A 26,897-nucleotide genomic window follows, 5' to 3' on the forward strand; every position below is an offset into this window, starting at 1 on the left:
GCCCTTTTTTTGTGATGGGTTTTCTGAGATAGGGTCTGTGAACTATTTGCCTGGACTGGCTTCGAACCATGATCCTCCTGATCTCTGCCTCCTGACCAGCTAGGATTACAGGTGTAAGCTTCTGGCACTCAGGATCACCAAGACTGCTTTAAAGTTAAAATAAAAAATACTTTTGTTCCTTTTCCTGCTTGAACTCTCTGTAACATCTAGCACAGATGATCATTCATCTTTTTCTGGTTTCTATGACATCATCCTCTTCTGATTTTTCTACCACCACTCTGGCTAATCTTGCTTAGACTTCTTTCACACTTCCATCTTGAAGATGGCATCCATTCTCAGAGCGTCAACTGTCTTTCCAGTGTGGACAATGCTCAGAAGTCCACACGTCCACTGCAGTCCTCGCTAAGCCCAGAACTTTACATCTATCTATCTAACAGAAATCTGTTTGTCCCATGGACAGCTGCAAAAGTGAACTTACCACCATCACACATGGCCCACATAGCCCTCCCTGCAGTACCTCCTCAGAAACTGCGGCCACGGCCACCCACACTCAGGCCCACTGTCATACCCGTGAATACTAGTTCCTGAATATTTCTCAACGCTATTTTCTCTCCATCCTGGTGCCTCTGGCATACCCTGGTTATTATATGCCTGTAAGTTTGTAGTAACTGGATTGCTTTTATCCAACTTGTTTGTGTAACAGCTAGAAAACTTTCTAAAATACAATCTGACTGACCACCCTTTAGCTTAAAATTCTATGGATTCCCAAAGGTCCTGGATACTTTTCATGGCTTCCCAAAGGTCTTTATCATCTGTCACCAGCCTATCATGTAATCCTCATCGCAGACCTTTCTTTCATCCTTCCAAGTCCTGGCAACTAACTATATTAAACTTCTTGTGCAAACTCACTATGTTCTTCTGCATCCAGAATACTCTGCCTAGAAGAATGTTCTTTTGACTAAATCCTCTCATCTTTCAACTCTTATCCGAAGTGCCCTTAGACATCTAAAAGAGTGACTGAAATCTGGAGTAAAATGGAAGTGTTTACTTTGCACAAATACTAATTATATTATTTCTAATTAGGTGTGAAGAATTCATAACAGATTAGTGATACCAAGTATTAATATTCTTCAATGCAAAAATTTATAAACATTACAAAAATATAACATTATGAAAATATAACTATTAAACAGTCATTTTAGAATTAATTGGCAGGTAAAATGAAGTGTTATTTAAAAATAAGCTAAACCCTATATAAAATAAATTATAATCAATTAAAGACTAAAATGGAGACTATTGTATAATTAATGATTATTTAAACTTTTGGTGGGTGTTATCATCAAAACCTGACCATATTTTTGCACAATTTTTCTCAGCTATTAAAGTAGTATATTTCTGAGTTTGGGGAAGGGTAATGAGATGATTGTAAACTAACTTCAAACACATTCTTCAGACTCTATCTTTAAACAAACCCATCTTTGGTTTGATAACACTGGTAAGATCTGTTTGAACTTATGTGCCTGTTTGTGCAGACACATCAATTTTTTTAACTGAAAAAAAGAGTTGCAGCTATTATTTCCAAAACAGCATCTCTAGTCGTTCTCCATCTACACCAGTTCCATTGGTACAGATGGAGATTCTGGCCGGGTTTCCATTGTGAAACTCATTACTACTGTGATTGAACTCTGCTTGTTCAAAAAGTTTCTCACCCTGAGTAACTTTTACACAGCTTACAATGAAAGCTGTGTTTTGGTCCATTATCCATTTCTTCCTGCTTCTGAGGATTACATAGATAGGAAAGAGAGAAACCTCTTTCTATATGAATGTAAGTTTACTCAATTCAAAATCATAATGCAATGTGTAACCCTCAGGTAGTGAAGAGTTTAGTTCAGCAAGTCACCTTAAGTTGAATTTTGGAGTTTTTAGACTTGGTAATTTACAGCCTCAGCGTGGTCCTTCTGGGGTCTCTTGGCTCTGTCTGTCCTTCAACTTCACTGGAATGCAGTGCATTTCTCTCAACACCCTGACCTCTTGGGGGTAATTTTATACGTCTCCTTGATACAGTGTATTTTTCCCCCTACCAGCCATCTACCTCCATTCTTGGCTGGTGGAGATAGGGAGCTCTTCCAACCAGGTCTACAGTCAGCTTTGTCTCTCTTTGGAGGTAGAAAGTGAAAAAGGAAGGGGAACAAAGATGGGGAGTTACAGAGGAGGAGAGTGAAAAAGGCAAAGACAATTAATGGGGAATTCAGGGAGAAGAAAATGACAGGAAGAAAGGAGAAGGGAATAAAGATTGAAGACTTACAGGGTGGATAAAGTTGCTGAGAGATAAACTGAACTACAGGTATTAAACCACCAAATAGACAATACTTTAGAGGCAGCACACTGGTTTTTGGAATGCCAAAAACCAACACTGCACTCACTGCATTACAATGATATATTTCAGTAAAGTAAAGTAAACACTTTGCCAATAATGCCAACATAGCTATTTCATTCCTTTTTTTTAAAAATAAATGTGGCAACTATGATTTACAGAGGGTAGATCACAAGTACTACACTACAATCCCAAAATTCGAACACGTTATTTTTGCTACTGAGGTCAGAGATTATTTTATTAGCAATTATAAATGATACTATGTTCCCAGAAGTTACTGAAGCTTTGTTAAGAATAAGAAATAGTTAAATAAAATTTGGTGCTTCAAGGGACAAGCAATTTGTCTAGTCAGATCACATTTAATGCTTTATTATTGGATGTACTATCTGGCCAATGGTTTTCTATACTGAGAGGGATAGGTACTAATGTTAATTCATATATGTGGATTCCTCCGCCACCTCCACCTGAAGTTTTCTTATTAGTTCATAATAATAAAAATTTCACATTGTTAAAGAATAAATAGTGAATGGTTTAAAGCTCCACATAAGTAGGTCACATACAATCAAATCACCTGTTTATAAGCTATGCACACTCACATGTACACAGGAAAAAAATGCAAGCCTGGCATTTTAGTTGTAAAGGAGAAAAGAAAAATAGTCACAAGAGTTACAGGCATCCACCAGCAGTTTCTGGGTTACTCATACTGGTTTTCATGATCTCTGTAGACTATGTGTTAACAGTCCCATTGTACCGTTCCTTAGAGACAACAGCATAATCTAGACTAAATATAATTATGAAGAGTATTTAACTTTCTAATAAGTAACTTGTAAATTATAAATATTAAAATATTTCTTTACAATTGTTAACTTAAAATTTTAAGTAGGGAAAATAAAATCATAAACATCTATCAAAGAAGAACAAAGCACACAAAACTTAGCTACTATCTCATGCTGCACACAATTGGAAACAACATTCCTGAAATGTTAAAGAAAAACAAAAAAACCAATGACAAATCATCCCTTGGAAGAGCTGTAATACATGCACACACTGCTGGCGGCACTGAGGAATGGTGCTAACTATTTTAGAAAGCAATATGGCAATATATGTAAAAGCCACAAAAATACTCACATTCTAATCTTAGAATTACCTAATTGACTATGCAGAAGGAAAAATAAAAATTCTTCCATTTTCTCTAGAAAAGACGTAAGTCATTTAGAAAAGGCATGTTAAAGATGTAAGTGATAAGCAGAAGACCTCAGTTTCGTTATCTACAGCCAAACAAAGAATGGAAGAGTGACAACATTACTAGCTTGCATGAAAACTATTTCATCATATTTACAATGTTTTAAGCTATCTTTTGTTAAAGCAGACTACTGGTGGGTCACAAGTATCTCACTGTCAATAACAAGTAACAGACATGAAGTTTGACTAATTATTTTCATTAAACACAGAATTTGGACAAAGCTAGGAAGACCACTCGCCACGACTTTCTAGAAACTATTCAGATGTTTTGTTTTTGTGCAATTCATTGCATCTTATTGTGATTATTAACTTTTGTTAGAAAGAGGATAAAACTTCAAGTTAGAAGAATTAAATAAATGACAACAAAATAAAGTAAGCACCTAGGTTTGCCACAGTGGAGGTAAGAAAAGGCCAACTAGTTTGTTGTTTTGTGGGACTGGAGTTTGAACTTAGGGAAACCTCCTTGCAAAGCAGGAACTTTACTACTTGGGTCACAGCTTCACTCTGTTTTGCTCTATTTGATTTGGAGATGGGTTCTCATGAACTATTTGCCTGGGCTGGCCTTGAACAGTGATCCTCCCAATCTCAACCTCCAGCTCTCAGGCTCCTAACTAGCTAGGATTTTAAACATGAGCCACCAGAGCCTGGCTAACCTTTTAAATGATTCTCTTTCTGGAAGCACATTACTCAGAAATTCTCAGTCTCTAGTCCCCAAGGGCTCATCCTAATTATAAGGGCGACAGCTCCACAGGAACAAAACAGCCTAAGGTTTTGCATCATAATCAAAAACAGGTCAGAGTAATGGGTGGGGACATTTGCACAGGACTGGCTCCGTGCCCGAATTAGTTTGCAAAGTACTGCATAAAGTTTATAATTACTGTTGCCTAAGAGTCATTGCCCATATTTAGGAAGTGCTCAGAACCCTTGGGTTCCAAGACTTCTTTACAAACAGGTAACTCAAAGACTACATGGAAGCTGGGTATGGTGGTGCACACCTGTAACTCCAGCACTCAGGAAGCTGAGGCAGGAGGATTACTTATTCCAGGTCAGCCTGCGGTACACAGTGAAACTGTTTCAAACAAACAAATCCTGGGGTTTAAAACAGCACTTGCCTATGCAGTCCCAAATAGGCTCCTAACTTGCCAAGAAAAGACATGGTGTATTATGAAGTTATACTGACCTTAATAAATTGCATGAAAATGGTTACAGCAAAAATTGAAAGAAAATCTTATTAAATAAAGGGAACATAAGGATTAACAGAGCCTTGAGAGTATTTTATTGACCACCATCTACCTATGACAAATGGCCAATAATTATCGTTTTAAAAGTTCAACCTCCGGTTGAGGATGTAGCTCAGTAGTTGAGTGTTTGCCTAGCATGCACAAGGCCCTGGGTTCAATCCGCAGTATCACAAAATAAATTTACAAAATAAAATAAAAATTCAACCTCACTAATGATGAAAGAAATTAAGTATCTTTTTGACCTACAACAATCTTTTTTTTTTTAAATGTGTAAATATTCAAGAGAATGACAGATTCCACAATCTTAAACATACTGTTAGTAAGTCTACTCAAGTTCACAACAGTGAAAGTCAGTTTCAGTGATGGCATTTGGCCTATGGGGAATCAACTGGCGGTCTTTACTAATTTCTACAAAACCACCACAACCACACACTGACTTGTTTGTGGTCCCATTTCCTGAAAAGAGAGGAAAAGGAACTGCATATACTGTTGGGTATCTGGAGTATATGTAACACAAGGCCATTCCCACTTGATGCTATAAATACAAGATACACTGGCTACTCAGCTCAATAAAGTTGATACTTCACAACAGTACCAAATGTTCCTTCATTTGTAAAACATTTGCTGAGCCTCCTACTCTGAGACCCTGGCCCTAGAGATGTGCTTAGCTTTCTAAGACCCAAACAAAGCATCCTCAATAGCACCCTGCAAAAGAAGGGCACCAGGGTTTCTTGGGATCAGTGATGAGAGAACACCTGCTCCTTTAAGAAGGGGGCTTCATGATCCTAGAGGAGAGGCAGGAGCTCGTCCTGTGGGCAAGACACAAAGAAGAATAACCCATTCCAGGGCTGCCTGTGGCAGGGAAGGAAACACAGCACCATGCAGGAGTGCAATTGATGAAGCCTTCCTGACTTGGACAAACCCTGGGTTTAGAGAACTGCAATATAGGTAGGCCTGAGAAAAAAGTGAGACCCTGTCTCCAAAATAAACAGAGCAAAAAGGGTTGGAGGCATGGCTCAAGCAGTAGGGCACCAGCCTAGCAAGTGCAAAGCCCTAAATCCAAACCCAACTACCACCAAAAATAACAATAGTAATAATAACTACAGGAAAACAAAAATAATGATGTTTTGGAGAATTAAAATATTACTGCTAAAAATAAAACCCAGGGAAAAGAATCAATAATAGACTATACAGAGTTATACTGCTCAGAAGATAAAACTGATTAGTAAGGAAAGAAAAATTACAAAAAATTGAAATTACAATAAATGATAAAACAGAGGTTAATCCAGGAATTCCACCATCTTTTCAAATTAAGTTCCAGGCAGAGGAAGCAGAGATTATGAGTAAAAATATTTTTTAAGCCAGAAAAAAAGTTAGTGCTCAAGAGCTTCTCATTTGTCCTAGGAAGACTAACTGCATATTGTAAATACCACAAAGGCAGAGGTGTGCTGACTTTTGTTTGCCTCCAGGCACCGAAACTGGCACAAAATAGATACTAAACATTATTTTAATGGCTGGCTACGCAAATATATAAATTGCCATTATTTTAATTTTTTAAAGGTACTGCAAAAATTTTCAGGTTACTTGTTAATAGAAAATTAAGGTAACAAATTTATGTGTGTGTAAGAAAAGACATAGAAGGATACAAGTAAAATTAATGGGACTAAAAGAGGGTTTCTGTTCTATATGTCTGTATTATTTTTATTATAACAAGTCCATTTATGCTTTTGTCTGATTTGTGTGTTTCCCTCCACTATAATGCAAGCTCCATGGGGTCATCTGTTTTGTAACCAGTGCCCAGAACTATGCAGACACGCTGTAACAGGCATCCCTGAATGATAACCCTGAAATGCCACACTCAACTCCCTTTCAGGAAGAACTTAGGACCTGTTCAGTCACAAGAAATGCAAAGCTAAAAGCCTCTGGCTGCAATACCTTTGGCTTTATCTACTGCAGTGTTGAAGCTGAGTCACACTGAGCATCCAGGACAGTGGTGATAGGCCCGGCCATCACTATCTAACAAGGGATTTTTCTTTGTTCATCTTTGCTCCATTACGTGGGCTAAGATTCTGGTCAGTATGCATCCTGGTCTGGGGCTCTCCCTGAACAATCCTGCAGCCTTTCCCCTTTGCTCTTACAGTGCCAGATCTACAACATGGGCTAAAGGCTTTCCCTTCTAAATTTACTTTCTTTGCTTTTTATGCTTCACAGGGGTTGTGAACAAGCCCCAACCTATCTATACTGCTCTCTATATCTGCTTTTCAGATGACCCAACTAATATGTGATTAAATAAAGAAAAAAATGTCTGGCAAAGGCTGGATTTTGAGTGGTGAAGACTACAGACAGACTTAAAAACCTACTGCTAGAATTTGGGCAAGAGGCAATAAGGACCTGAAGTTATATATAGATTTGGAAATGGAATATAAAGAATACAAGTTATCTGCACTTCACAGCAGACTCAAGAGGCCTTTCCAAATGACTGAAGGTTGAGAATAATGAAGGTGTTAGAGAAGAACTTCAAATACAAGTTGCTAATAATAGTGGCATTTACAGACAGAGAGCAATGATGAAGGCAAACAAAATGGAGCATTCCAAACTTCTGCACATGTGTTAGAGATGCCAACCTCACTGCCTTCCAGGTGGAGGCAGGTAACAGCTTGTGAGAATGTGGTGAGAACTGAGGGGAAAGACTGGGAATAGAGATACTTTGGACACCATTAGTTACAAAGAAGATATGTAAATCAAGCTAATAAAGCAAAATAGAAAAATAAAAGATGAATGTGGAAGCAAATGTGTTACTGTAACAGCTGTGTCATTCAACATCAAATTTGATCCTGGAGGCCAAGATAAAACAGTAGATACAGGAAACAAAGCACACGAAAAAACATATCTATCAGAACAACAAGTGTTTGGTTACTGCCAGAACAAAAAAATTCTGGCATCAAATTCTAAAATACATTTTTCATATGGAACTTTCTACCAGGGCAATGTCTTCATCAACAGTTTCACTGCAAAACAAACTTTTTATGTGACTGGATCTAAACAAGATGGCTTCAAATAAAGTCTCACGTCTGAGCTGGTGGGACCTTCTGATGGTCCAACTTGACTATGAAATAAAGCATATAGAGCGCAGGTGAAGCACATGCCTTTTGAGCACTGTCACAGCCTCTGAACTGAGAGAGATCAGGCACTGTGAAAGCCCAAATGCCGTATGGACAAGAGGGAAGTGCAGTAGTATTGGGATTTGGAGCTCGCAGCCTGAAAGGACAGAATGTTTTCAAAGAAGCAAGCGTGCAGGACCTTAATACGGAATAGCATGGATGCTCTTAGCAGGAAAAAGACGGCAGCAAGCTGGATGTAGTGGCACAAGCTTTATTCTTAGCCACTTGGGAGGCTCAGGCAGAGTTCAAGGCAGTCTGGCAGTAAATGAAACCCTGTTTCAAGTAAAAAGTGGCAGCAAAACACATTCCTAAGAAAGTTTCCCAGGAACATATTAGTGCCCCAAATCTACCTATGAAGGAATAAATAGAGGACCATATTTGAATGAAGGAAACACAGATTGCATAACTTTAATAAAAACAAAAAGCAAGGACATTAAGACAATAAATGATGAAGCATGTATAAAACTTTTCACACTAATTTTGACAGAGTTAACTGTTAAGCTCAAGAGCATAGAAGACACCATGACTCAGGAGGGCAGACTTGCTAACTGGCCCTCAGGTACCTGAAGATAAATCTATTCATGTCAGAAAACCAAACACGAAACAAGCATCCTTAAGGAATTCTACCTGTAAGGCGCTCTGAAGTACTTTGCTCAAATCTAGTGTTTCTATATTAATAGAAGCATTTTTTTGGGGGTGGGTGAATATTGGACTTTGAACTCAGGGCTTTGCTGGTGGAATGCCTCAAGAGGTAGAGCACCTGCCTAGCAAGCATGAGGCCTTGAGTTCAAACCCCAGTACTGCCAAAAAAAAAAAAAAAAAAAACATGTTCTGGACTCAGGGCCTTGCACTTGTTAGACAGGAACTCTACTATTTGAGCCCTACCCACCGTCCTGGAAGGATTTTTTTTTTTCTTGTAAATTGTTGTTGTGCTTAGTAAATTGTGACATTTACTAAGTTCTTACAATATATCATAGTTGAATTCACTCCCTCCATCATTCTCCTTTATCCCTCTATCCCTTCCCCCATTCCTGGGATAGTTTCAGCAGGTCTCATTCTTCCATTTACAAATACATGTACATGGTATTTGCACGATATTCACCCTCCTACAGGATTTTCTTAAGAGAACAAAATGTGTACATATTTTCAGAAATATATTTAGCTATACAGTATTCTCTGAATATGTCCTTTTCTTTTTCTTTTCTCCCATAATATAAGACAATAACCCCTCTCCTCATCAAGTTTAATTTCTCTCAGCTGTTTATTCTATCTAAAATGGAAATAAGACTTCTTAAGTTTTTAAATGTTGGACTAGTGACTTCACTACTCAAATACTGGGTTTCTCAATCTGTTAAACGGGACTCGTTGCTGGCTGCTTACACTTAACTCCCAGGGACTGCTGGGAGAGCAGTGTGTCAGGTCTGCCTACTTTAGGCAAGGGTTGTAACCAAAAAGACATGCTAGTCACACCAGAGCTCAGGAACTATGCCTTAGCAACTCCTGTGAGGTTTCTTCATTTGTTTCTTTACTGAAAACAAAAGGACTAACTCCACATGAAGAACTAAACTCAAGCCACTCATTAGTTAACATAAATGCAAAGCTACCTGGTAGAGCACAGCTGCAGCCATTGCACGGCCAATTAATTATCCAGTGGATGAGATGTACAGATGTTCCAGCCTCATTCATAAATTGTCGTTTATGCACACAAGAACTCTTGAGGAAAAAGTTTACCTTCTAGGGGAATAATGTATATCTTAGTAAAAATTATTCTAGAGTAGGGTGGTTTTAGCTATCAATCTATTCTTATTGTGTACAACTGGGAGTTGTAAAGTTGGTGTGGCTCTGTGCGTCTCAATGTAGATCACTTTTCTTTTTGGTCCTATTTTCTGATGCTAAGTATATACTATGAAATAATCCACTAAAACTTACAAGAGCTATATAATGATGAATATTTAACAGAGTGGAACCTAAAAAGCCACTCTCGATAGCAAAATTGAGATTACATCAGAGTGCTAAAGCTATCGTTTTAGTATAAATGAGGTTATGTGCGATATTCTAAAAAAAAAAAGGCTGTTAAAAATGGCTGATTACAAAAGAGTGAGAGGTAAAAAAGAAAACTGGACTTCTTCACGGTAGTAACTGAAATCCAACTTGTCTCCTTAAACTGATAATCCTTGCATATTGTTAAACTGTGTGCATGTGTGAAAAGAGGAGGAAGATGAATGGTAGGAACAATAAAATCTGGTGGTTTAGAATCAAAATCAGAATAATTAGACACATGAACATTAGTTTTCCCTCCTTTTAGGGCTGGGAAAATATTCTCAGGTGAGCTGTGATTGCAGTTTCTCCTGGCCATTGAACAATTGGGGGAGGCCCTTCACTATGACAGCAGCTTCAATAAGTTTACTTTGTGAGTGATACCCACTTGACATAGAGATAAGCTAATTAACACTGTTAATCAATAATCCAAATGTTACTGCCAAGGTAATCCATGGGCTCCTCTAGCTTCCATTAATACATCCCTTTGAATGGAATTCAAGAACATACCTCATAGGTAACTGTATACTCAATGAAAAGCAGAGAACAGTGTAGGGCCACAGAGAATGAGGTGAGTAATAACTGGGAGTCCCCTCCTCAAGAAGCCATGGGGACTACAGGCAACATTTAATTATTCTTTAACTTGGTACTTTGATCATGGAAATTAAGTAAAAGTTAATCACAAATAAGCATGTACTCAAAGGAAAATGTCGACCAAGTTAATGTGAATGCTATCCTACTACCTCATCTACAGTCACATCACCTGAATTCTGATCACCGTGACATTCACTTCCATATCTGACAAGCATTAAGTGAAGAGGTCTACATACAGCACAAAGCAGCAACACAACAAATGCTAGCTATGTTATAACTGTCATTGTATCTTGGGTTAGTTTCAGTTTAGCAAAATGGCAAAGAGAAGCAGCAGGAAAAAGGAGGATCAATGGTGTACTGCTTATCTTATCAAGCAATGGAATTCCTCCATTGGTTGAACATTTTTCCAGGAATGGACTTGGCTTGTGTTGTTGGAGTCAAATATCCTTTAAGGTTTAAGTTTGCAAAAGAAGGATCTTTACAAATACAAAATAATATTAAAATGGCCACAGCCTCAGCAACTGAACATGATTAAATTTATACAATGCTGACTACAGCACCCACTTCAGTAAATGAAATCCCCAAGACTTAACCACAACAAAGTCAAGAACACATGGAAACTAGTGATGAAGCGGGAGAGGTGACAGCCAAGTCATACGAGTTGCTCCTTGGTGCTGGAGGGCAAATTTCACCTGACACTTCTATACTCCTTCAACAAGAGGATGTGCTTTCTGTTCTGACCAAGAAAAGTGAATTGGGCCACTAATTTCAGTGAGTCAAAGTTGTAAAGTAAAAATTGTAAGAATTATTTAACTATATTTTATACTGTCATACATAGCATAGATAACATTTAAGCTTTTAAATATACAATTATACTTTAAGGGCTTTAATTTCTGCTTTATAAGGTGTTCCATGGAGCTCTAATTTGTAGAATATTACATCATGACAGATGACTAGAAAATCCTAAGCTGTGTAACCCAGGCAGAGCTATTAGAGCAGGCATGCATTGTGACTCTCCCCAGGAGCAGCCTCCTGGATTGACCGCTGCTCACTGTTCCTGACACAATAATGACCAGTGCCACAGGCACTTTCTGCTCCCACCAGCTGGACATGGTGCTGGCCAAGTCTGCTGCATCTTCCCAGACCTGCTGATACCAATAACTTGTTTTTATTATGAAACAATTACTACAAAAACTGATGAAATATGAGTACAAAAGATAAATATAGTTTCTCTGAAAACCGAGTTGAAGATTTTGGGAAGATTTACTAAAGGCAAATCATTAAGAAGAAAGCAGCTGGATCAGATGTGGGCATGACAGCTACGAAAAAGAAAAAAAAATAACGATAAGACAGATTCTTTGCTAGTTCTACATTTTTGCTCTTGTGATTTATATTAGTAATAAAATGTAGAATTTAAAAATAAAATCACTATTACAGAAAAGTTCTTGGACTAACAGGAGTTTGGCAAATATATTTTCGTGTCTTAATGAAAATGAAACATTTCAGATATTTATACTTTTCAATAATTCCCTGTTTTAACTGATGTTTTCAACTGAACTTATATTAGGTGAAAAAGGTATTTTCCATGCTCCATTAGCAACTATTGCATTTGTGGCTTTTAAATTTATGAGGTATTAAAGGTATTAAGCAGGATGGCTCTGGAGTATAGGTATTCAAATTTTTATTCTATACTTTTGAAAAATAAAGTATGTTAACAAGACAACCCCTTCCTCTTCACCTCACATAATAGAAATCAAGGAATAAAAAGAACATGACTATGCTGAGAGGAACATGACAAAGGTGGAATCCTGGCTCCCACACTTAAGTGACACCCTATCACTTAAGAACCAGTTTTCTCATCTGGAAAACAGGATAAACAACAATGCCTACATCACAGGTCTCAAGAAGTTGAAATGAAAAAAAAGTATGCCATATCAAAAGGCATACTACGTGCCAAGCACAGCGCCTGGCACATAGTACTCAAAAAGGCTCATTATTAGTATCATAATATTTCCTGATACCAAAAAAACACCAATGACAATAAAACTGAGATAAAACTAGTATGCTCTCTCTTATGTTCAACTCAAAGTCAGTGATACTTATAGGTGGAGGCAGTTCAGAAATGCTTTAAAAATGTTTAAAAATGTTTCCTGGTACAGTAAAGCAGAGTTCTCAGTGAGGAGCATTTTACCTCCTAAGGGACATTTAACAATTCCAGGTATATTTTAGGCTGTTACAACTAGGGAGAGGGAACCCTACTGGCTTTAAGGGTGTATGAGTCAGGGATCCTACAATTCAGAGGACAGCCTCTACCACACAAAGAACCATCAGCCCCCAAATGTGAAGTTGGTGAGTTTAAGAAACAAACTCTGAAATCTGAATTGCAGAAAATTACTCAAGAAAATATACTTTAAATTGAAACTGGGATTTTCATTATATTGATTCCAGAACCAATGGCATAGATACTTAGTAATGAGAAAAGACACAGATATTCAGCAATGAAACAAGGTTCTTTCCATTGACAAACCACTTCAATGGGGTCCATTATGTAGTAACAATCTTAAGATATTAAAATCTAAAGTGAACAGTACTGTCATAAAACTATAATGAGTACGGGATTTGAAACTAAACTTCATACAGAAAAACAAATCTAAATAACATTTAAAACCCTAAAACAATAGGTAGGAAATCAAAACACTGCTGGAGTAGTTTGTAGCAAGAAACCTCTCTCTACAGGCCTCTTTGCCTGGCTGCAGCGATTGCTCATCTACCGAGTGGGCCACATGAGTATGCCTTTCCTTGTGATCATTCTATTTCTACCTTGGGTACCTAGATGGCTGAAACTTATCCCTCAATTTTAATGCTGCTCAAGAAACACTATAGAAAGTTCATTTATACTATTTTTCAATAAATCACATTGCCTTTCTTAAAAGGAGATACGATGATAAAGTATAATCTCAGCTCTCTCAAATAAATACATACATTTATATATAATAGCTAAATAAGATTATATATGTATGTACATATGTACATACATGTACCTATGACTAATATATATATTTAAACCCACCCTTCCATAAAAGACTAGAAAGGAAGTCACCAGCATATTAAGGCTACTTCTCTCTTTGGTGTCTTTTCTACTCAAATCAAAGACCTGGACTTACTGGCTCTGACTTTCGTCAAATAATGTAATTGATTTTCACAAAAGTTTCTGTGAAATGGATAGGAACATATTATAATTCCCAATTATTAATAAGAACATTGTGGCAAAGAAATGATCCTGCACTAGCTGCAAAAGTGCCAAAAAATGAAAGGTAGCATCAAAATTATTTTTGTAATCTTAAAGCAAGCCATATTTAAAATACTTTCAACTTAACACATCTATCCTTAAAGGTGACATAGCAAATTGACATTACATAGACTGTAATTAAATTCACCAGATCAAATAGATTTTAATAAAAAAAAACATGATATTTAATTTACAAAACATTTATATACCCAAAAGAGGAAAATGACTAAAAATATGTAAAAAGAAATGTTACCGCAGAGATATTTAAATATTTTACCATCGAGAAAGATAAGGAATTCACACAAATCTTATGTCACACTACTAAAAAAGTTAATATACAAAACTTTTTTTATTTTTCAGAGAGTAAAGCCAAAGAAAAAATTTTAAAAATAAACAATCTCTACTCACCCTTCTGGTAGAAAAATTTCCTATAATAGTAGGCACCGAGGTCTACATGTTCCACGATGTATCTTTTCACTCTATCTAGATGTAACACCAAGTTTTCCTTGGGCACTTCAAGTACTGCCACTCCAGCGTTTGTGCAATGGGAGCTGAGGGTAGACTCAAAGGAGGCACTTTCACACCCACTAAACGAGCCAGAATTCGACTTGGATAGGCTGATTTTCCTTTCACCTTCTCCACCTATCTCATTCCGAAAATATGGACAGCTCATTACAAGTTCATTGCTTTTATCGTCTCCCTGGTCCATGCCAAGGCTTCCTTTGGAATTCAGGTCCTCTGTACTGCCCATTGGTGAGCTGAAACTGGCTGAATGGGATAAAGGTCCAGAGACCAAGGATGCCACGGCAGCTGCTGAAGCTCCTGTGGTAGTGTTTCTCCTTTTAATAACATTGTGCCTGTTCATAATCGCCTCATTCAAATCAAACAATATGCTCTGGACATCATAGTGGGCAAAGCACTTTGGACATGTCCAAGGCCTGACAGTATCTTCTGATCGGTTGTCTTCAAGGTCCGACGATTTCCCAAGTTCTTCACCTTTGGCATTGCGTAATTTACGAAAAATGGATGAATCTCCAGTTTCAGACTTGGAACGCCGCTTGAGTGGTTTTTCCCTTTCCTTAAAAAGCCTGAGGTTCTCTCTTTGTGAAATTGGCCCATCAATAACATCCAAAGAGAAGCCAGAACCCTTGCCCCCACCGGTGATGAGAAAGTCACTGAGCTTGGTTGGAGTTGGACCTCGATCAGATTTGTCATCTTTGTAGCCCTTTAACAAATCAAAAAAGCTTTCCCCAGATGTTCCCTGCTTGTCAATGGAAGATGTGCTACCATATTCCCTGTGCAGTGACGGCCCAGTCTTGTATGTGGGTGAGACACACTCATCAAAGCTATCCACGTCAAGTTCACTTATGGTGATGTCACTGTTGCTCCGCTGCCTTATTCTGCGAAGGGCTTTCCTGGGGGAGCTGGGATAGGCTTCAGGCATGAGGAATCGGGAGTCCATGTTCTCCGATGGTCTGGTCTTGCTCTTCAGTGTGCTCTGTATGCTCTTCAGCATGGCTGAGTCATTGGAATTTAGGCTAACAGAACTTCCCTGACTCACAGGACTGCTTTTGGAGGACATGCTCTCAAGGCAATTTGAGGTTTCTATTTCCTGGCTTGAACGGCTCGATTCTTTTATGTTTTCCTTTCTTGGAGGCCAATCTGCAATCCTTGCCCTAACCCCCATCTTGGGGACTCCAGGAGTCGAGGTTATATGGTGAGAACCTTCACTTCGAGGGGGCCCTACAGGAGTCATAACTGATGATCCTAAGCTGCCATTCTGGGACCGGAAGCGACGCATGTAGAAGTCATCAGTGTGGACTTTGGGGGGGCCATCTGTACCAACAACAGAAGCCCTGTCAGTGGCAATAGGCCTTTCTGTCTGTGACCGTTTCAAACTGGTCATGATGTAAAAGTAATTAGAATTAAATCCCTGCAGAAGGGACCATCATATCTATATTTCAAATGTGTACTTCCGTTTTGGAGAACAGTTTCCAGAAAATACAGCAGTTGTATGAGGTCTTAAGCTTTTTCATTTACAAGGTTAAATGATGCCTTATTTTCAAATCACTGAAAATCCAGATCTTCAAAACATTGTAATCCACAAGAGTTCCTTTGCTTCACTTTAATAGATGGCTGTCTTTCAGAAAAAACTGAATGGAACTTGTCTTACTGGGACTCTGTGAATGCCATAATCCCATGCTTTCTCTAAAAGAGAGAAGGATAATTTGAATTAGCATTTGACAAATACATCTAAAAATAAATGTGCAAATGCCAAAATCAGACACAGGAAAATAAAAGATTCAATTCTGGACTGTGATTTACAGTTCCGCGAGCTGTATTTTTAAATAAAGTAGGTTTAAAAGAAAAAAGAAAGTGAAATCATGTAATAAAATCCATCATTTACACTGAAGAAAGGGCAATTAATAGCTCGGTTTAATTGAAGTGTTTCATAAAACTGGGAGGGGTAACACCAACTCTCCTACCACAGGTACAGACTTTTGCTCCTGGGACCTTTAACAGTTAGGACATCATAAGCCAATGTGCTGACCAGAAGTTTGAGACAAAACCAACTGAATCAGGTGATCAGAGCAGTAATAAGTCTTCTTTTTTTGACAAAACTAAAAACCGAAAGGTGATTTTATTGAATATGCTGCAATACTTTTTAATTCCTTCCATATCTCAAATCAGTATTATTTTCCTTACAAAGGCTTAACATAGTTTGCAAAAGCAAATACAGCAGAGAGAAAATAAACAGGTTTTCTCCAGAGCCATTACACTCATTAGCACTCTTCTGAATTTTCTTCTACTCACCCAGCCAAGGAATATTGCAGAGTGAATCCAACATTCACTGTCACCTCTTCTCAAGCTCTCCCTAGTTTCACCTACTCTTAAAGATGCAAGTCCTTTACTACTTCACAAAATGCCTGTATTTCCTTAAGCAGTGCCATCTCCTCCATCCCATCAACATTAATTTATGATGACGGCAGAAACAAAACGCTGCTCTGAGCAGCCCTCTCCATGTCTCCCCAAAGATTACAGACAACTGTTAGCATCTTTCCAGGTGACGATCAGGAAAACGAACTTCCTCATGAGCACGTCAGGCAGAAGACAGCAGGGATAGATTCGGACTACGAAATCCTGCATGGTTGCGTACATCTTGAAAAGAAAGGCAGCAGATCCTTTTCCAAGACTCCGTAAATTACACAAGAGGTGGCCTTTAAATTCTTGCCAGATCCTTGTTTGGAAAGATGCTGCTGACCCAGCACTGAGCTGACAAGGCGGCATTGTCTACAAATCCCACTCTGACACCAAGGAGGACCCGCTCACTGCATGCTGTACTCCACAGTAACAAGCACTTACTTCCACGATAATTAAGCATCTCGCCTGTCAGCTTCTTGCCTCCAAGGCAGCCACTTTCCTTTCTCCCGCAGCACCCAGCATCCTTTTAGAAGACTAGTTGCTATTTAAAGCTGGAACATTAAGGAGTGTTTAAAAAACACGAGCTGCCTGCAGAATGCAGGGCTACTGTAGGCTAAGTCTGGCCAGCAGGCCAGACAAATGCCCATTGTCTTCACTCGCACTCCTCTATTCTGTATTTATGAAAAAGATAATGGTTTTGCACTGCTACCTAATTAAACCTGGCTTTTGAGCTTTCTGGATAGTCCATGGTCAGACTGTTAAGATTTCCCTTCCATTCTACAACTGTCTGCACTCCTCTTTCAACTGCAAGCCTTTGAGTGAAATACTATACCAACTGTTGCTTGCAGCAGCACCAGGGACAGTGAGCGTGGCCTAGGCTAAGGTTCAAAAGGTGCTCTTCATAAAATGGAAGGAAAGTCAATCAACTCCACCAAAACACAAGCACCTGTCCATCCCAATAAAAGCTGCTATTTCAGTAAGATACCTTCAAAGAAATAATGAACTAGTATAAAGAATAATTCTAAATAAATCTTAATATTTCTCACACTCACAGAAACCCAAGCAAGTGATCTTCCATTCCCAGATCATTCCTACCCTAAAGAGCCAACACACCAACCTCACCATAAAAAAAAAAAAAAAAAAAAAAAAAACCTCATTCTTGCCACTTTTCATCTGCCTTAGAAAACAGTTTACTGCAGACCCATCTTTCCGAAGTGTCCATTGCAGAAGAAAACTAAAAGCTGGCCTACAATACAACAAACAAAACTATGTTGGAAATGATCAATCTTCACCATCAGTATTTTCTTTCCCAAGCCATCTCATTCATTTCCTGTATCTTAACAAGTATTTATTTAAAACCTTATTTTAAATACAAAAATTTCCTAGCAACTTTAAATATATATTGAGAGTACTGCTAAATCTTGATTATAACAACTCAATGTTTTCATTTTAAAATACAGATGAGCACTGGGGGAGAAACACCATAGTTTAATGACCTATAAAAGCTGAATGAGGTTGAGTGGGGCAACTAAGTAATGCATTTTTTTCAGTTCTGAGGAGCTTCTTTCCTATTTCTTTTTCTGTCCTTCCATTGTTTGTTATTTACAGCATCAAACCCACTGGAGGTACAAGATAAACTTTGGGCACTGATAAGCAAATACAGAAATATACATGCTTAGCATTATTAAACCACCAGCTGAAAATTAGGATGCCCATCCATGCATATCATCTTATGGCTGATCATTAACACCCTATAACCTATTTCTTAAAGCAAACACACAGTAACAATTATCAGTAATTCTCCTGCCTAAGCATCTTTAAATATGGTAAAAGAAAAAAACATAGTAGAATTAAACAGAAGAGCAATATTAACTTACAGCATGTTACTTCCATCTGTTGGAGGAGGCTATATAAAACCTCCTTTTTACATGTGTAATTTTCCAGCTCTCAATACTATTTAAGTCCACAGTGAATCCACTTAGCTAGAATACTAATCCCACCTACAGGTATCACAGTTAGTTCACTGAGGTCAGTTCCACTAGTTAAAGTCTTTTCATTACTTAAGGTCTATACAGCCAAACCTGTCACCTTTTTCTAATGCCATTCTTCCAGAAGTGTTCCCCTTCTCTTCTAATCATTTCCAACATTTCCACATTCTCTTCTGGGCATGGACCACACACCTGGTGCTTAGAATAGTTAAAGAAGCAGCCCCTTCATCAAGGGAAGTTCAGGCAGAAAGGTCATGACAAAGAAGTACACAGGTCATGCCTCTTTCCATTCTGACTGTAAGATCTTTAATAATTGTTATCTCCTGGTAAGGCTTACTTGACCAGAGCAAGTCAGCCATTCAGATATGAAGTACCCAGTAGTGCTGAAAGTGGGAACTACAGAGATCAGTCAAGGCTAAAAACAGTCTCCGAGTCCCTGACTCGGAGAGGTGTTTGCACTTTGACCCCTCCCTTATCCCTGAAACTCTCTTCTCTTGACCTCTGTGATAACTGTGTATTTTTGCCCCCTCTCTGACCACTAGTCAGTATCATTCCTGTTTGGGAAGGGGATGCAAAGGGTATTATTATTAAGACGCACATGAACACTGCATGCATTAGGGTGAAACAGCAGGTGTGGACATAAGGAATAAAAACATTACTGTGGAAAGCAGGTGTTGACTTGTTTGGATCACAAGTGCTCCTGAGCTGAATGAAACTGCTGGGTGGGGAGCACCTGCATGGTGACCAGTGCTCTGACAATGTCATGCCAGATATGCTACCTGGTTGACCTGCAGCTTTAAGTATCTCTGGTCATGACCCTCTTCCCTAAACTTCAGCTAAGATACATGCAAGGGCTTACTTGCTATATTTCATATTTATCTACTTCCTACAATGAATTAGCTACCAGGGAAAAAAAAGATGGAAAAATAACTTTTCTAAAGAAATGAATGAGTGGTGAGGAAGTGGGAACAATAAATAATTCAAGGAACCAAATGAAAAAGGAACAACACAAGAAACTTTCTTTGTGCCAAGGGCATAGAGAGCAATTTGCAGGTTACAGGAGAAGATACGGAAGGAGGTGAGGGGTCACTACAGTTCCTGTCCTGCAACAATCACAATGAGCACCAAATACTGTATTTCCACAGTCCAAAAGAGGATGCTATGGGGTTCTCAACTGACACAGCCTCAAATACAGGACCAGTTCTCAGAATTTCACAGCATTATAAGGAACTTTGCTGGTGAATAAACTATTTAAATGCCATACTACAGCAGAGATAGATACCATTAAAATATTTATGAAAAATGTCCATGTAAGTTGTTTTTGCGCCAGAACTGGGGTTTCAATTCTGAGCCTCAAGCTTGCTCAACAGGCACTAGCAATTGAGGCACCACGCCAATCTTTTTTGTGCTGGTTATTTTTGACATAGGGTCTTGCATTTTTGCCCAGACTGGCCTAGACTACAATCCACCTATCTATGGCTTCCTGCATAGCTGGGATCACAGACAGGCACCACCATGCCCAGCCTGTTCATCCGAAATGCAGTCTCGCTAACTCTCCCCTCAATCCCAGGGCTGGCCCTGAACCACAATCCACCTGATCTTCACCTTCCAAGTAGTTGGTTTACAGGTATAGCCACTGTGCCCAGCTCTCCTTGTAAATAGTTTTTGAAGTTGTGTACATAGATTTAGACTGCCTGCAAGTATCTTACCTCAGAATGTAAAAGGACACTTTAGTTTAAAACACAAACATAACTTCACAATGCTTGAATCTTAAATGAGCTAGATAATCCAAAAAGGCAAGCTCTTTACTTCACATTCCTTTTTGGCTTTCCTGAATTTCACTCACATTCCATAAAAGTAACATGTCAGACAGAAGGGACTTCTCCTTCTTTCAAGTTAGCCTGAAACATATACAAATAACTCATTCCAATGTTATGGATAACTTAAGATTTATGAATCAATACATAACTTTTTAGACTGGAATTTCCCTCCTTTCCTTTCTATTTCCTCCCTTCAACAAAAGCAGAAAAGATTGTGAAAACCAGAGTTGATAAATCTACTTCCTACTGTCCAAGAGCTCACACTGAAAAAAACATGATGAAGACAAAGTAGATTCAAACAGCTTACAAACAGTTTACAAATTGAATAAAGGAGTTAAGGTACAAAACATACTACTGGATTCAATTACATTTGAATTTGGAGATAAAGAAGAAATTTCCTCTGCCTGTTTGGCCAGAGGAAAAGACCAATCTGCCAGCTGACTGAAAGAGTTCAATGAAGAAATGCCCAGGTCAGAAGCTTAAGACAGCTTGAATATACAAGGCATAGCTGAGGGTGAATGTGAAAACTTGGCAGAAAGCTTGATGGTAGAAGAGGGATACCAGGATAAAGGAGGCACAGAGCAAATGATATGTGGGCTTATTAATGAGTGGTAAAATGACACAACAGCTAGAAAAATAAAGAACAGAAAGGCATATGAATACTTCTTACACTTAAATCTGCCTCAACTTATGCAATAAGCAATTACTAAAACAACAAAAAGCTAGATTTGAGGAGCTTAAAGCAGGAAAGCAAAGAGAAGGAATAAAAGGCAATATGTGGAAAGTTAAATGTGAATCAGAATTATTAGAGGAAAATAGTAAGTGATGGAGGATCAATAAATTAACACTTTATAGGAAAAAGGGGGGAGGGGCTAACCATGTCCCCAGTGGCATGAGAGTTTCCACTCCTTGCACTGGATTATGGAGAGACCAGACCAGACTAGGAAGCAAATGAGTGTTTTAAATGTACTAACTAATACTTTATAAACATTCATGTAAAGACATTTCAAAAACTTACTCACCAATACTACAAACTGTCATCTAGTACTGAACAGCTGATGGTTAGATATGATTTAGTATTTAACAGCTTATTACAAAATGTAATCTAGAAAATGGGACATTAAGAAATGCCACTAGGGGGACAAACAGTCAATAACAGGAAAAGCACACAGGGGAAATGTTTGTCTAATCTTCCCAAATTGTATTCAAATTTCTTCAAGTGACTTACCCACAAAAGGGTTCCATAACTCATAAGGCAGAGACAAAATAAATATCACAATTCTTAGAATATCGTAATACAGTAGTATATTGAATCCTCCATGAAACGTACAGATGGAACACAACCTCCACTGCTGACTTTATTAAAGGAAGAAATTTCTTAACTAATTTGACCCTGGACTCACAATAAATTAGACCATCTTTATACCATGCATCCCATGAATATGGATAAGTATGCCCATGTTTTAGAAGAATGCAGGATAAAAGCCAAATTATAGACACATTATAAATTTAGAAATAGATATTAAAAAAAAAGGCAAAGGAAGTTCACCAAAGGATTTACAATATTTCTGCTTAGATAGTTGGATGATAAGCAATTTATGAGTTTTAACATATATTTGTCTTATTTTCTAAAAATCATGTCACCTTCATAATCAGAAACAAAACAGAAAAACATTATTTTGTTGCTAAAAATGCAGTAACAATAACAAAATACTGCATTAATCACCAAGAAAGTAAAAGCTTAACAGAAACCAGGTACTTCCACTGAGATGTTCTTGTGCTAAATCTTCCAATTAAAATAACGTCAAAAAAGGCTGTATAAAGTATAGCATATTAAAGATGTAAGATTAGCAGTATTTATGAAATTTGATTAATACTTCATATTGATTAACAACTGTTTATCTTTCCTCACTGACATATGCTTTCTTTGTATTTAATACTGATGTAAAAGTTCCGTCATACCTAATGGTGTCCCCTCTCAAGGCTGCAGTGACCTAGGAAAATTATGTGAGGTTATATAATCAAAGCACAGGTTGCCACCACTGTCCCCCTTTCCTGGTATACAATGACTTTCCCATGTATGTTCTGCCCTTTCCATGATCTTCCTTCTGCGTAACTTTAGACTCAGTCTGAAGGTCACTGCTGAGAAGTTCGAAGGAAGTGAAAGCTCATACACAGGCTGGGGAGGAAGAGTCTGGCAGAACAGACTTTCCTCTCTGAGGACAGAAGGGAAGGAGATGGTCTGAAATATGCAAACTCAGATGTACATTAGCTAAGCCATTAAAAGTGCCAATGCCTCACATTCAATAAACTATAAAAACCCACAGTGGAGAATCAGCCTCAGTAAGAGGGCGTTTTCAGGCCGTCAACGCGGGCTGTTTGAGCTAGTCACCCTTGACCACAGCGAAGGCACATTTCCACCTTCATGTCCCAGTCATCAAAGAAGAGAGGCACTTAGGAAACCAGAGGGCTCAGTAAGAAGGAATGTCACAAATGGCTTTGACAAGAATGTCATGGTTTTCTCCTTTGAATATATATGTTCCAAACAGAATTTAAGAAAAAGCACTTGAAAAAGCATATTACATTTACCTTGGGGAATGAGTAGAAAGGAACATCAGTAAGAACAGTAGGTGAACACACAGTTCCATACAGCTCTAAAACCCAAATCATCACCAACCATGATAGATAGTATCACTAACCATACATTTAGCAGGTTTTAAAACACTAGTCAAGGACCAAGAACTTAAAAGACAAAAATTATTAACATAAAATCACTTCCCTTTGCCTTAAAGGCAGATTGCAGTCAGTTGGTATGTGTGTGTGTTACATTGTTTCCTTATTTCTAAGCAGGGCTCAACAGACCAGGACTCTGACATCTACTTCATTCCCAGGTTTAGGCTCAGTTCTTCACTCCTCACAAGCACCCTGTGAGGTCAGCATCTCTATTTAATGAATGAAGAAACAGTTTAGAAAGGTAACTACTATGCCCAAAGTTATAAGGATAAATAGGCCATGGATGACACAACTTGCTTACTGTGTAGAGAGCTTCCTCTCAATGAAACTAGGCTGGCAATTAATTAATGAATTTGTGGCAGAAAACTACTTTGAAAATACATCATAAAACAGGAAGGGCCTCCCTTTACAGCTTGAGTATCACATCTAAAGTCAACTCAGGCACAGATCTGGAAATACATCCAGTGGGAGAAGAAAATATTAGCATAATTAACTTCTTAAAAATGTTCACCTTCCACCATGATGGTCTGACTAGGTCTGGGATCCAAGGCTAACTGGAGCCTGCCTCCACACTGCTTCCTTCTTACCTGGACAGAAGGTAATTAGGTCTGACCCAGGCAAACCATGGCACAGTTTCACAAAGCTCTACCAACCAATTTGGTCTGAATTGAGAAACTGCCATTCAGAATTCAAAACTGTGACTTTCTGTGAAGGCTTTACCCAAACCCATCATTTCCCACATACAAGTCTCTCAGGGTTCAAAACTAAAAGTTCACAGAAGGTTAAATAGCCAGGGCAGAGCCCATATATGAAGCTAGATTTGCTCATTCCCTAACTCTTACCCAGCCTCTCATATCCTGCCAGCCTTCTAGAGCATACTTTTTCAGTAATGTGCTGCCATACAGCTGTGCACAAGGCATGGTGCACTGTCCCAGTCATTCCTGGTGGTCTGCCCAGGAAGATTCTATAGCTCAGAGGAGATGGGGTCACTGGTGGCTAGAGGGTCTGATCCCTAGGCTATGTTCCTTGCACCAGGGCACCCTTCATTATTGAAATGCCTTGCCTTCTACTACTTATTGAAATTCCACAATTAACTCTACATATTTGGGTCTCTTCTCCCCTTTTGACTTTGGGTTTTTGAGGATGGATATCTGTCCAATCCATAGCCCCAAAGCACCTAAGCTCAGTCCCCTCGAAATGCTAGTAGTAGAAATAAAAGTCACTGGACCTCAGGTAAAATGGAAAAGAAAATCAATGACAAAATGTGTTATGATAAAAATGTAATTATGGTTATCTCATAAGTTATATCTGTGTTCAGGAGACATGACAACAAGGTTACATCACCATAATTTCATACAGATTTTAGTGCTTACACAACAGACTAAGCCACTGTCACAGAGGAATAACTAAAAAGTAAACTAATGCACAATAGTTCATGTATTAAAGATCCTACAAAGTCAATAAACACATTCACAAAGGACAGAGGTGACACATTCATTAAACAGAGGTGGAGTGCTTAATACAGCACAGATGGAAAGACAGCAAAAACCAGAAACTAAAACCAAATTACCATCAAATCAATGATATCACCTTAATTTTCACCTTTTACCCTCAAATGATTTTTGTCCCAAACGAAAGTCTCCCCTTTGCTGTCCTCATTTTCCAAATTCAATCATGAAAAAATTTTAAAAGTAAAAAAGTATGTATTTTCTTGAAGACATGCCAATTTCAATCCCCATGGTAGCCATCCAGATTAGTTTGCGTATTCTTCTAGACATAGTGTGCAAGTTGGGCTCACAAGTAGTAAGACAGACATGAGTGGTAAGAACAGCTCACATCTGAAAAGACTCATACACTTATAGCATCAGAAAAGAGAGGCAAGAGGGAGGCTCATGAAGAATCAAAGAGGAGAATCACCACCGAGAAGAGGCAGAGGACCTCCCCACCCAAAGCAGGCACAGATACTTGATGAAGCACTTCACATCCGACACTTCTGAGTCCTTTGTGTATATCCTGATTCTGAAAAACGGAGTTCTATACAAATGATTCTGGCAACCTGTCACAAAAATTAGGAGCAAATGAAATCACATTCCTCCAGGTTTCTTTTAAAACTAATCATGTTTATTTTATACAAATATACATAAGCCCCATACATAACCTTCAAATAAAATTTTTTGTCTAGTCTCTAAATCTTAAAAACTCTTGCTTTTTGAATGAGATTTTCCTTACAAATTAACTTGATCACTTAAACTTTCATTGACAACTAGAAAAATAAGTGAAGCAAAACGCAAACTAACCAAGTATGAGAAGATAAAACCTATGGTAGAAAGTCTTGTTTCTTGGTCACCCTTTTCATTTTTTGGCAAAATGAAATTAATCTCCTAACTAGAATGGTAAGTTTGATCCTAAAATGCAGTCTGGAGGTAAGCTAAAAAGTAGAGCATGTGCTTAAAATGGATCAATCCCCAGCACCAATTTTTTTTTTAAAAGTAGTCTTGTAAAATTAATTAAAATGTGTGGAAAAAAATGTAATATAGGTAGAACTAAAAATTATCTAAGTAAATGTACTAGTTTGTAGATTTAAAAAAAAAAGTAGTCTTGTGTGCTTGCAACTGCGCTCCCTTTAAAATCGATCACTTTTGCCTATTCACAGGTACTGTACGTTAATTATGTGTAAGCAGGACACTACTACTCTCCTGATGGAAGCTCACAGTAACTTTCCTCTGCTTTCAGGGCAAATCTGACTTTTACAAGTGCAGAATACATCTCCCTGGTTAACAGCCAGTCTCTCCCCGCTTCCCATGACCTTCCCACAACCTTGAGTACAGTATAAGGGAAAGGGAACTTTTGCAGTTCCATGAAGCAGGTTCTTAGAGGAGACTTTAACAAAAAAACATGAGGTGACTTCTGCTGGCCACACCCTGTAAAATTATATTCTTTCCTTCTCTTGTCTTGGATCAATCCCTTTTTCCTTCTGTCTTACTCTTACTTCAAGCCTGCCCTTGGGCATATTCTCTTTCAGAAAGTCTTTCACCTCCTACCCTCACTACCCCATGTGTTGCTACCTTTTGTTCTTCCTTGGGAGGACTATGAGGAACTTATGATGATCAAAACTCAAGATTATTACGTAAGACACCTAAATTTTTATTTTAAAGAAATCATGTGTAATTACCTTCTAACACCAGGTCTGCTGCCAAGAAAAAGCAAGGAACCGCTTTTTTGAAGTTTTCTGGCAAAAGTGTAGTTAAAACAAGTGTAAAAGAGAATATGCCAGAGTAAGAAAAATTCTCTAACAGAACACAAGTGCAAGGAAAGGCCTATCTAGTGTTACAGCAGTCAGGGCTATGAGTATCAAGGAGATACAAATCAAAACTGCACCATTTTATACCTATTAGGAAAAGTTCCCAGAATGCCAGTGCCCAGTGTTAATGGTGATGCACTTTCAAAAAGGCATTCTTATTATTGCTAGAATCAATGAAAATCAGTAGTACCATTT

At 38.2% G+C, this 26,897-nt stretch overlaps 1 protein-coding gene across 22 annotated transcripts in view; it reads right to left on the reverse strand.

Moving 5' to 3' along the window:
* Positions 1 to 26,897, reverse strand: part of Sipa1l1 (signal induced proliferation associated 1 like 1) — a 316,961-nt gene that overhangs the window by 110,130 nt on the left and 179,934 nt on the right. For 20 of the 22 annotated variants that reach the window (XM_074067651.1, XM_074067648.1, XM_074067659.1 and 17 more), the window contains one exon: positions 14,347 to 16,146. In XM_074067651.1, coding sequence (XP_073923752.1) covers positions 14,347 to 15,844 — 1,498 coding nt within the window. In that variant the 5' untranslated portion in view covers positions 15,845 to 16,146. The other 2 variants (XM_074067655.1, XM_074067652.1) reach the window with 2 other exon arrangements.

Source organism: Castor canadensis, chromosome 3 (genome assembly GCF_047511655.1).
Source record: "Castor canadensis chromosome 3, mCasCan1.hap1v2, whole genome shotgun sequence".
Lineage (NCBI taxonomy): Eukaryota > Metazoa > Chordata > Mammalia > Rodentia > Castoridae > Castor > Castor canadensis.